Raw genomic sequence first — 12,651 nt, 5'->3', positions numbered from 1 at the left:
AAGTCCCTGCATTCATTGAGCAGCTCCAGATTGACTACCATTGGTTCATTGTTTGCTTCTTCGTTAGCCCGGAAATATCTCAGGGTAAGCTCTCCTACTTCCACTGGAATCAGGGGTTCTGCCTCGTACACAAGAGAAAAATGAGTCTCCCCCGTGCTCGATTTGGCTGTTGTTCGGTATGCCCATAGTACACCTGGCAGCTCTTTGGTCTATTTTCCTTTATCTGTTTCACTCACTTTTTGAGATTTTGTATAATCACCTTGTTTGTCGATTCTTGGCCAGTGCAAAAGAGAAAAAGGAGCCTCCCCCATGCTTGATTTGGCCGTTATTCGGTATGCCCATAGTACACCTGGAAGCTCTTCGGGCCATTTTCTTTTAGCTGCTTCCAATCTCTTTTTGAGATTTTGTATAATCACCTTGTTAATCGATTCTGCTTGGCCATTTGCGCTCGGATGATAGGGTGATGATATGATCCTCTTGATTTTCAAATCTTCAAGGAACTTCGTGATCTTTGCGCCTATAAATTGTGGCCCGTTGTCGCAGGCTATCCCTTATCGGTATCCCAAATCTCCAAATTATGTTCTCCCACAAGAAACCTACCACTTCACACTCGCCGATCTTCTGATAAGGACCTGCTTCAACCCACTTAAAAAATAGTCGAATAAAATCAAAAGAAATCTTACCTTACCGGGGGCCGGGTAGTGGTCTGATGATGTCCATTCCCCACTTCATGAACGACCATGGTGACAAAATTGAGTGTCATGGCTCTGTCGATTGATGTACCAACGGTGTGTATCATTGACATTTATCACATTTTGAACATAAGTTTTAACGTCTTGTTCCATCCGGGGCCAATAGTATCCTACCCTAATTAATTTAACACTAAGGAATCTGCGCCTAAATGGTTTCCGCAGATCCCTTCGCGGACTTCTCGCATTAACATAATTAGATTCCGAGGCTCCCAAACATCGGGCCAGCGGGCCTTGGAATGATTTTTTGTACAATTGACCTCCTTTAAAACTATATCGCACTGCCTTAGTGCGTAGCGCCTTAGATGCTTTGGGATCTTCAGGCAACTTTCCATGCTCGATATAGTCAATGATCACATTTCTCCAGTCCCAGACCAAATTAGTCGCGTTTACCTCGTAATTGCCATCTGCGTCCAGTACCGAGTGCATTAGTTGTACGATCGTACTGGAGTCTGATCCTTTCATTTCTATAGACGAGCCAAGGTTAGTTAGTGCATCTGCTTCTGCATTCCCTTCCCTCGGGATATGCGTGATTGACCACTCGCGGAACCGAGCGAGCAGAGCCTGAACCTTCATTACGTGTTGTTGCATGCATTTTTGTTTGGCTTCGAAGATCCCGTAGACCTGATTTACCACCAGCTGGGAGTCGCATTTGATTTCTATGACCTCAGAGTCCAATTTTGGGGCCAATTCGAGCTCTGCAATCAAAGATATATACTCCGCTTCATTGTTAGCCAGAATAACAGTTCTTATGGCCTGCCTAGGGTTTCTCCCAAAGGAGTGGTTATTACTATGCCTAGCCCGGACCCTTTCATATTGGAAGCTCCATCTGTGAACAAGGTCCAAACTCCTGATGTCGCTTCCAACACTATAACTGCTTCTTTGGTAGCCAGAGGTAAAAGTCCTGGATTGAAATCGGCCAAAACCTGCAACTTAATTGCGGTTCTAGGTTTATATTCTATGTCAAATTCGCTCTTGTGGACAACCCATTTGGCCAGCCTACCTGAAAGTTCGAGTTTACGAAGAATGTTCCGCCGAGGAAAAGTGGTCACCACAACTATCAGGTGACATTAAAAATAAGGCCTTAGCTTTCGGGCGGCGACTACGAGAGCTAAGGCCAACTTTTCCAGATGTGGGTAGCGAGTTTCTACTCCCATTAGAATTTTGCTAACATAATAAATAGGAGATTGCGTACCTTCGTCCTCACGAACTAAAAGGACACTTACCGCTACCTCCGAGACCGCTAAGTAGATCAATAATTGTTCACCTTCCTCCGGTTTTGATAGCAACAGAGGACTTGACAAATACTTTTTCAAATCCCTCAAAGCCTGCTGACATTCCGGGGTCCATTCGGAGTTGTTCTTCTATTTGAGCAACGATAAGAAATGATGGCATTTCTCTGAAGACCGGAAAATGAATCTGCTTAATGCGGCCAGTCTCCCTGTTAGCCTTTGAACCTATTTTACGCTTGACAGCTGGTTTGGAATGTCTTCGATGGCTTTGATTTTATCGGGGTTAAGCTCGATCCCCCTTTGTGACACCAGGAAACCCAGGAACTTACCAGAGCTGACCCTAAATGCACACTTCTCGGGGTTAAGATTCCTTAAGATGTCAAAAGTTTCTTGCATGTGTCTGAGATAATCACATGCGTTCAGAGACTTAACAAGCACATCATCTATGTAAACCTCCATGGTTTTCCCTACTTGCTTTTCAAACATTTTGTTCACGAGCCATTGATAAGTGGCTCCGGCGTTCTTTTAACCCAAAAGGCATCATATTGTAACAGTATGTGCCAAAGTTCGTAATAAACGAAGTTTTTTCCTGATCCTCCGGGTTCATTTTGATTTGGTTGTACCTGGAGTAAGCATCAAGGAAACTCATTAGCCCATGCCTGGCTGTTGCATCAATCATTTGATCAATGTTTGGCAATGTGAACGAGTCTTTTGGGAACGCCTTATTTAAATCCTTATAGTCTACGCACATGCGAAATTTATTCTTCTTCTTTGGAACTACTACTACGTTAGCTAGCTAGTCAGGATACTTTACCTCTCGGATTGAAGCGATATCAAGCAAGCGAGTTACCTCTTCTTTGACAAATTTATTTCTGACCTCGGCAATAGGACATTTTTTCTGTCTTACTGGAGGGATGCTGGGATCCATATTTAGCTTATGTACAACCACTTCTTGCGGGATACATGCCATATCGGCATGCGACCACGCAAAACAATTGACATTAAATTTAAGAAATTTAATAAATTCAGACCTGAGTTCGGGGTGCAGTCCCGTTCCCAAGTGGAACTTCCTCTCCACGAACTTTGCGAACAATGCGACTTGTCCGAGTTCTTCTGCTGTGGACTTTGTTGCGTCCATCTCTTCTGGTACCTGGAAATACCTTGGCACGATTTTGATGACTCTTTCCCCTTATTGACTTCGCTCAGCTTGGGAGCAGGCGCTGGTTCCTGTAATTGCTATGTCACATGCTCTTTTCCTTTTCTATTGGAAACTAAGATTTCATTCATTTCTCTTACCGCAGGTTGGTCGCCTCTTACTTGTTTAATCCCCTCGGGAGTTGGGAACTTCAGCAAGTGATTATATGTAGATGGCATAACTTTCATCTCGTGCAACCATGGTCTCCCCAGGATGATGTTTTAACCCATATCTCCATCCACCACCTCGAAAAAGGGTCATCTTCATCACCCCTTCAACATTCGTGGGAAACACGATCTCTCCTTGGGTTGTCATGCTTGCTAGGTTGAACCCGGTGAGGAGTTTTATGGCCGGGATGATGCTTTCGGTGAGCTTAGCTTGCTCCAACACCCTCCATTGTATGATGTTGGTCGAACTTCCTAGGTCCACCAAAACACGTTTAATTTTAAAATCTAAGACATTTAAAGAATTACCAATGCATCGTTGTGCAGTAGCAGCAGTCCATCTGCGTCTTCCTTCGTGAAAGTAATATCGTCTTCAACGACTTCCTGTAGTCTCTTGCTGTGGGTCACTGACACCTTCGTCTTTTTTGCCGCCAAGAATGTAACCCCATTAATCTCATTCGCCCCGAAAATCATGTTGATCGTTAGGCACGAGGAATCTTCTCCTACTTTTGAAGGTTCTGCATTACCATGATTGCTACCGTAGTTGTTTTTAGCCATGTCACTTAAAAATTCCCTGAGATGACCGTTTTTCAGCAATGTCGCCACCTCTTCACGCATTTGTTGACAGTCCCTAGTCCGGTGACCATTTGTCCTGTGGTATTCACACCACAAATTAGGATCCCTTTCGCTGGGATCAAATCTCATTGGCTTCGGGAACCATGCTTCTTTAATGCTCTTCATAGCTGACACCAACTCCACTACACTGACGTTGAAGTTGTATTCGAAAAGCCTTGGGTAAGAAAAATCTGACATTTCCTTGTTCTGCAACGACCTATTATCTCGGTCGCGACCAGTTCTCCTAAGTAGCGAATCTATCCGCTGATCGAAAACCTCTACCGCGTCCTTCGGCCCGTTTATAGTGCAAAAACCGACCTCTTGAAGACCGTCGATCTGTGTCAAAATCTTCTTTCGATTTCTCTTTATTCTTCTCCCGGTCCCGACCCTTGGACGACCGGAAAACTGAGCTGATCATATTTAATTCATATCTTAAACGCATACCGGTTGTGAACATCCGCCCAAGTTGTCGCCTGGAACTAGAGCAAACTTTCTTTTAACTTTCGGGAAGCGTTGGAACTTCTCAGGTTCAGGCCTTTTGGTAAATTCTTCACCCGCCCGTTCGTCCAGTACGGCCAGTAGCAACATCCTTTCCTACTGGAAACTGGTCATAAATTTCTGCAGCAACTCGGACTCTCCTTGTTCAATCCTGAATAGGTCGGCCTTTCGGGCCGTACCTTCTGGCCCGGGCATGGGCCTTGAAGAAAGAGTCCGCGAGCATTTCGAAGGAGTCTATGGAGTGCTCGGGCAAGAGCGAATATCATGTCAGGGCTCCCTTCGTAAGAGTCTTCCCGAATTTCTTCAGTAAGACTGACTCAATCTCGTGGGGGTGGTGATATGCTCCTGAGGATCTGAAGTGCCATCATAGTTCGGCACGTTTGGCATTTTAAATTGCTTCAGGATCAATTATGGTGTCGTGCTTGGTTTGTACGATAATTATGTGTACTTCTTTGAGTCCGACCCTTTCAGCACTGGTAGTGCACCCAGAATTTGATCTATTCGAGCGTTTATTTCCCTCATAAACTGCACTAGTTCGGTTCTAAAGAGATCATATTCATTGTTGCTGCCGGAACCGTCACCGTTTCCCCCGGCCCTGTCAAAGCTGACTTCGCCCCTTGGGGTGTTGTTATCGACCCTCTGCGTTGTCTGATTCACGAGAGCACTGGAGGAGCTGCACCTTGTCCATTCGCGTTATTGGTAGCACCCGACAACTCATGTTTCTGCTCCATCATGACCTTATCCTGTTGTGTGAGATGGCCTATAATGCCTCCTGTTGCTCCTAAAAGATCCTTACTGCTTCGACAATGTGCTCTTCTTCAGCATCATCAGGAGTCGCCTCCCGAACATATCGTGGATATCGGCCTTCGTGGACTGCGTGGCCTCGTTTCCCTTGTTGCGGGTATCGCTGATTGAATCTTCGTGTTGAGGCTGATTTCCTTGGGTCTCAGCATTGTGTGTGTTTGTTAACACCATTATCTGCCATTTTTAATGATCTTTGCTGAGGACAAAGAATCAAACAAGTTAGTAACAAATGGAGGGATCAATTCAATTACACAACTGTCTATGCCCCACGGTGGGCGCTAAACTGTTTATCCGTAAAACGGTACAGTTGAATTTATACGTGGTTTATAGACAAGTGAACTAATTTGATACTAAAATAATAGATGAATTAGACAAAAATATACGACTTAGCCTCAAGATTGAAATGAAACGACAGATATCTTGATTCCGGGCACAGAGCTGCCGGAGGTAGTAAGAACAATGTAAATAAGCAAGAAAAGTAAAATGCTATTGAGCTTTTGACAGAGTATAATGTATTCTTCTACGAAAATTCGTCCCCTTACAATGATGGTGGAACTCACTATTTATAGCTACACCTAGGGAACAAGGTCATAGGATCAAGCCCCTCTTAAATGAGAATTATGAGGGCCGTTGAAGAATGTGTAATGGTGGGCAGTGAATGTCATATTCTTCGTAACGGATTATGCACTTAAGCTGTAGAATATTCTTCATTGAATGCTACCGGATGACAGACATTTATTTGGCGTTTATGAATATCATTATTTTCCGATGACAAATGATATCATTGCCTTCGGGTTCGACTGTCTTCTGTATTCGACTCCACGTGTCGCTTTCTCTTGCGATCATAAAATCTGAACATATTTTACCTCATACACAAGTATTATAATTAAGCATGTGCATGAAAACTATGTTCCGATTATTTTGATTTGTATAGTGGTTTATACTAAGAACCCATGTTATAAAGTGTGAAAGTGAGATAACTTAAAACGGAAGTCCTGTTTCCACGCAATATCAAAGAGAAGCCTTAATGAAAAAGCAGATTCTAGATATTGAAGGAGTGGAACCTAAACTTTAGACCTCATACCCAACTGCTTGTGACGTGTGATTTGCAGTGCCTATTTCTGGTATAGTATATGGTAAAAGCTCATCGCAGAAATAAAGGTTTTTAGTTAGTTAAGAAACTTGAAAAGTAAGGGATGTGAGTTTTAACAATTAAGTGTGATTGGTGGGCTGATAGCTACTAGCTCTACTGTTAGGTATCACAAAATAACAAAATATCTTACAAGACGACTTTATAATCATGACTCTAGTCTAGCGATTCAGAATGTGCGTGATCTTATTAAATATAAACTTTTTCTTTTAATTGCATAAGATATAGTTCGAGTTGAAAATAACGAGGTCGGTCGAGTTGAGGCTCTCTTGCTGGTCACTTGAGATCAACACAATATGGATATGAGTAGTGTGAGTTTAGTTCAACTCTGATGTGACAAGTGAACCGTACGTAGAAGAGACGAATCTTATCTAGCTATACCATAGTGATATATATATAGTAGAAAGAAGAAACAAAGTTAAGTAAGTTAAAGATAAGTAGGTTTTAAGTGAAGGAAACATGGACAAGAAAAGTGTATATAATACAGGTGTATATACACATGGTTTTGGCAGTTACCAGCCCATCTTTCCTATCCATTTATTCTTTGTCATTTAATGAAACAGAACACTGACGGGGCTCCTATCTTATTTTTCAGTTTTTTTTTTAAATAATAATTTCAGTAGAGTAATCAAGAAAAAACACACAGAGAGTATAGAAGAACCTAATCCACAGACTTTTGGTTGTGGTGCTGGTGATGCCTAACCCCTAACCATGCCATAAAGCAATCCAATACTTCCACCCCCAGCCCCACACTCCATGCTCCTTGCCTTTGCCTACCGGTATCGCCTGATCCGATTAATTTGAATTTACATTAAATAAGACCAATATATAAATGAATATACTGATGCGATTAATTTGAATTTGCGTTGAATAAGACCAATAAATAAATGAATGTACTGATCTGATTAATCTGAATTCACGTAAAGAAGTAAATTTTGTCCATGTGTTACACATATAGCTTTTGCCACTCAAGAAACAAATTTTAAAGAGCGGTGGGAAAAATACTTATAACAAAAGGGAAAAAAGATACCTCACCACACTCCCTTTTCGTGAATGGAGGGCAACCATGAACACTAGCCACTTACTCACTCAAAGGATTGAACTTCAAATAAATTAAAGTAGACTACGGCCACTTATATTGGTGAACAAATACAAGTTCACTTTAAATAAGATTTTTCAAAAGAATTTAATGTATATTTATGAATAAAATTAATAACAACAATTCTAATTTATTATCACAAATTTGTGACAAATTAATTCACATTAATTGATCAATAAGTGTAAAAAAAACTGATAAACTAAAAAAAGGAAAAAAAAAATAATCTCTCCTCTTTTAATTATTAGTAATGACAACCCACCAAAGGGGCAGCGGAGAAGACAAGACTTTGTTCAAATTTTGTTTCACGGCGATCATCTTCTGGTGGCGCCGGCAAATTAAGATCAAGAGACAGAAAATTTCTTGTAGATTTCTCCTCCTCCTTATAATTATTAGTAGCAACATCATCATGTGATGATTCTGAAAAATTGTTAATTGTCTCAATATGAGTATTTGTAGAAACCTTAGTACTGTTTGTAGCAGTTGTTGTAGTAGGTGGTTTATGTTTTCTCATATGACCACCTAAAGCTTGCCCTGATGAAAACTCCGACCCACAAATTGAACACTCGTGGATTTTTGGCTTGCTGTAGCTGTTACCATGAGAGTTGATACCTTTGTTGTTGTTGACTATTTGGATTGAAAGAGATGCACTAATTTTATTGAGCCGTCCTTCTTCTTGATCATTTTTTACATGATTATCGTCATGATTTTCCACTAGCGAGTCAGCACCAGCGCTAGCAGTAGCCATGGCAGTGCTAGCAGAAGCCATGGCAGTGGCAGTGGCAGTGGCAGTGATAGTGACAGATTTTTTCTCTTCTACTATGGTTTTGGGCCTTCTATGACTAGCTCTGTGCCCACCAAGTGCTTGAAATGAAGGGAAAGTTCTGTTGCAAGTTTTACACTCGTAGACAAAAAAACCAGCTTTTCCAGTTGTAGTATTGACCATTTCTGTGAATTTCCTGCTGCTGATTTTCTCCTTTTTAACTTCAGTTACAACTTGTACTTTTCGTCCGCTTTGTGCTAACAGAATTAAGCAATTGGCCATGTCTTCATCTTCTTCGGACGTGCTACTAGTTGATATTTGAGTAGTAGAAGTGGTTGGTGAATACTGAATTATTGCTGAAGAGTAATAAACATCACCTCCACCACCACCATCATCGCTCCCGCCAGCGACCGATGAGCTACTTGTGACCATCGTCCCCGCTATGTCAAACGGGGACGAGGGTCTTGATCGCTTGCTACGCTTTCCTTTGAAAGCGTACGAGCGATCGGGAAAATCTTGAGAAACTTCCATGAATACAAAACCAAGAAAAGAAGCCAAGCAAGTGACAAAGTGAAGAAGAAGAAGAAGAAGAGTAGTGATGAAAGAATGTAGAGAGTGATGTTATTAGCTAGTGGCTTTTGTTATACTTATATATACTAGTAGTATCTTTTTAGTGAATGGTAAGAAGATGTTTGGAGAGTCAAAATTATACTCCACCCAACTGTTAACTAAGTGAATGAACATTTTTTTTTATTTTTACGTTCGTATTATTGTTTTACTAAGAAAAGTGTCTTTAAGTAAACATTAGAAGTCTACTTTGTCACTTTGCACTCCCTTTAACTACACTTAACCTAGCTTTGTATAACAACTAATTAACTTTGGGTTCGTCTCCTCCTAATTTTCCTACCCTTTTAGTTACTTTACTTGATTTTACGGTAAATTCATTGCGTTATTTAGTTGATTGTTGTGTCGTGTAAAATTAAGATGCATAAGTATGGTCATAAATTTCATATTAAGCATTAAATTGTTTGGTGGTAATTTTACTAGCACAATGAGCTGTTCCAAATGCGATGTATAGAGTCAAATTGTCACCTTTTTTATTTATTAAGGGGTAATGTATATAGCAATTTGGACTTTCATTTTAAAAGTTCTTTATGAGTATATTGGAAAATTAATACTGTACTAATTATTTGGCATGTTTTGACTAATACTAGTAAGGTGAAATGAACGAGTTGTAGAAGGACTAAAGGGAGTGTTATAACTGAAAAACAAAATAAAGGAGAAATTAAGTATATAAACAAAACAAAGTAAATTAATTATTAAAGATAGAAGTCTAGTTGGTGACTTGGTGGTAACGTTTGAAGTTGGTTTCACACTCTCTTTTCTTTAAATTTGTTTGGTTTGTTATTGTTAAATTTTAATTAGGTTTAAGTAATTTGCCAGCAAAAGTCACGAATAAACACTCAAGCAATAAAGCAAAGGGGGATTGCACGTCAAAGGCATGCTCCACCTCACTCACTCCATCACTTCTTAGACTCAAAGGAAAGAACTATTATTATTATTATTATTATTATTATTATTATTATTATTATTATTATTATTATTTCTGGTACTATTATTACTATTTTAATGAGGATTTAAGTTATACGTTTTAATTTAACCGATTGCAACAAGTTATTCTTATATTTTCAGATTGTCACATCAAGTTTTGTTATGAAAATTTATTTATTTATTGTTATGTGAACTTAACCTGATGTTATAAAAAATTTATATACTAATAATGTATAGAATTTAAACTCTTTCAATAATATAAAGAACAAGAGATGGAAGTATGAGCAAGTAAGGCAAACCACCAAGATTCGGTTGGCTTTCAAGCAAACTCTTTGCCTTTTTCTATCTCACAAAATTGAATTCTCCTTCTCTGAACACACACACACCCCCCCCCCCCCCCCATATAATTCACAAACAAACCGAAATAGTGGTCCTCCACTATAAGGCCACCCAAGCTTGACAAATTCAAGCATAATTATTGAAAATATTCGAGAGTTTAATTAGTTAGTTAATGGTAACTTTTAATTTTCGTGGTTGCCTTTGATTCTCCAATAGTAACTTTTTTGTAATGAAATCAATTATAATGAAACTGAAACTATATATTAAAGAGAAAATGTTAGAGTAGGGAATATATTCAGCTTGTATTTTGCACAAGAAATTTCATTTCAAGAAAATTAACTTTCTCTATGTTTTTAAAATTTAAACTCTTATACACCTTGATTTAATATTCTTTTACACGTTAACTTATTTTATTTAAGGTTACTAATAAGTTAAAGACAAATTCAGTTTTTATCGAACAATTTTCCATTTTAATTACGTTACAACATTATATAGCGATAGATAAATTTAATCTTTTGTATTTCTCCTATATATTGGGCTAAAAAGTTTACTTAATACTCGCGTCTTTAAGAGCTTTGACAGTCTTACACCTTTAGAGCGTGCTCTCTCTCTCACACACATACGTACACAACGATATTCTAAAGTAAGAACAAGGAGAGTAATCACAGAGCTTTGTAATGAGATGAATATGATTTTGCCATTCTTAATGGGAGATCAGGGATTCCAGGCTTCGGAATGAAAAAAATGTTGATATACACTTCCGTTTTAAATAACTACTCTTACGTGCTTGTATATTTTGCACAAGAAATTTCATTTCAAGAAAATTAACTCTCTATATGTTTTTAAATTTTAAATCTTATACACCTCGATTTAATATTTTTTTACACGTAAACTTATTAGTAACCTTAAATAAGATAAGTGATCTTATATAATAACTTTTTAAATTGTACCGTTTATTAAAAGATTCATTTATTTGTCAGCAGTTAAGACAAATTCAGTTTTTATTGAACTTTTTTCCATTTTAATTACTTTCACAACATTATATAGCGAAAGATAAATTTGATCTTTTGTATTTCTTCTATATATTGGGCGAAAAAGTTTACTTAATACTCGTGTCTTTAAGAGCTTTGATAGTCTTACACCTTTAGAGCGTACTCTCTCTCACACGCACATACATACACAACGATATTCAAAAGTAAGAATAAGGAGAGTAATCACAGAGCTTTGTAATGAGAAGAATATGATTTTGCCATTCTTAATCGGAGGTCAGGGATTCCGAACTTCGAAATGAAAAAAATGCTGATAAACGCTTTCGCTTTTAATAACTACTCTTACCTGCTTGTATATTTTGCGCAAGAAATTTCATTTCAAGAAAATTAACTCTCTATATGTTCTTAAAGTTTAAACTCTTATACACCTCGATTTAATATTTTTTTACACGTTAAACTTATTAGTAACCTTAAATAAGATAAGTGATCTTATATAGTAACTTTTTAAATTGCACCGGTTATTAAAAGATTTATTTATTTGTCAGCAGTTAAGACAAATTCAGCTTTTATTGAACTTTTTTCCATTTAATTACTTTCACAACATTATATAGCGATAGATAAATTTGATCTTTTATATTTCTCCTATATATTGAGCAAAAAAGTTTACTTAATACTCGTGTCTTTAAGAGCTTTAACAGTCTTACATCTTTAGAGCGTGCTCTCTCTCTCACACGCACATGCATACACAACGATATTCAAAAGTAAGAATAAGGAGAGTAATCACAGAGCTTTGTAATGAGATGAATATGATTTTGTCATTTCTAATAGGAGGTCAGGAATTCCATCCTTCGAAATGAAAAAAATGCTGATAAACGCTTCCTCTTTTAACAACTACTCTTACGTGGCGTGGATTCAGATCAGATTAATTAGTCAATGCTCCAATACCAATACTAAATAAAACCAAAAAAAAGAATAAGGAGTATGGACACTATGTGGTGGCCATGTCGAGGAGGATTATATTTATTATAGTGTTAAGTGTTATGAGTGAGAGAACTGTAGATCAGAGAGCTACCTATCATATTCAATATTCATAAATCATACATATACATATTTGTGGTTCAAATTTTGGACTTGTGACTATATGGATTAACGGGTGATCTCACGCATCTCTAATGGCATGTCTGCCTCCTCTTCTTTGATCTCCGTTTGGTACAATGCTTAATTTAGTTTTTATTAGTTCACAGTACTTAAAGTCCTTTTATTCACCACTAATTAGCCTTTTAATCTTTTAACAATTTACTATTCTCTAGAACTTTTCTTTTCCTTTTTAGGTGCTCTTTACTTGTTTTATTATCCCGAACCCTACCCATAGGCGGATTTAGGACCTTTTTGAGGTGTACGTGAACGCTGATCTTTTCACCAAACTAGGTATTATATATATATATATATATATATATATATATATATATATATATATATATATATATATATATATATATATATATA

At 38.1% G+C, this 12,651-nt stretch overlaps 1 protein-coding gene across 1 annotated transcript; it reads right to left on the bottom strand.

Annotated features, from left to right (window-relative positions):
- Window positions 1-7,611: 7,611 nt before the first annotated feature.
- LOC109236987 (zinc finger protein ZAT5) lies at window positions 7,612-8,908 on the bottom strand. Its single transcript, XM_019403228.1, has one exon. The coding sequence runs from the start codon at window positions 8,795-8,797 to the stop codon at window positions 7,748-7,750; it is 1,050 nt and encodes a 349-aa protein (XP_019258773.1). The 5' UTR covers window positions 8,798-8,908; the 3' UTR covers window positions 7,612-7,747.
- Window positions 8,909-12,651: the final 3,743 nt, after the last annotated feature.

This window comes from Nicotiana attenuata, unplaced genomic scaffold, assembly GCF_001879085.1.
Source record: "Nicotiana attenuata strain UT unplaced genomic scaffold, NIATTr2, whole genome shotgun sequence".
NCBI lineage: Eukaryota > Viridiplantae > Streptophyta > Magnoliopsida > Solanales > Solanaceae > Nicotiana > Nicotiana attenuata.
This window is presented reverse-complemented; position numbering and strand designations above follow the sequence as displayed.

Coding starts and splice junctions, on each gene's coding strand:
- LOC109236987 (XM_019403228.1), bottom strand. CDS start 8,797: ATGGAAGTTTCTCAAGATTTTCCCGATCGCTCGTACGCTTTCAAAGGA.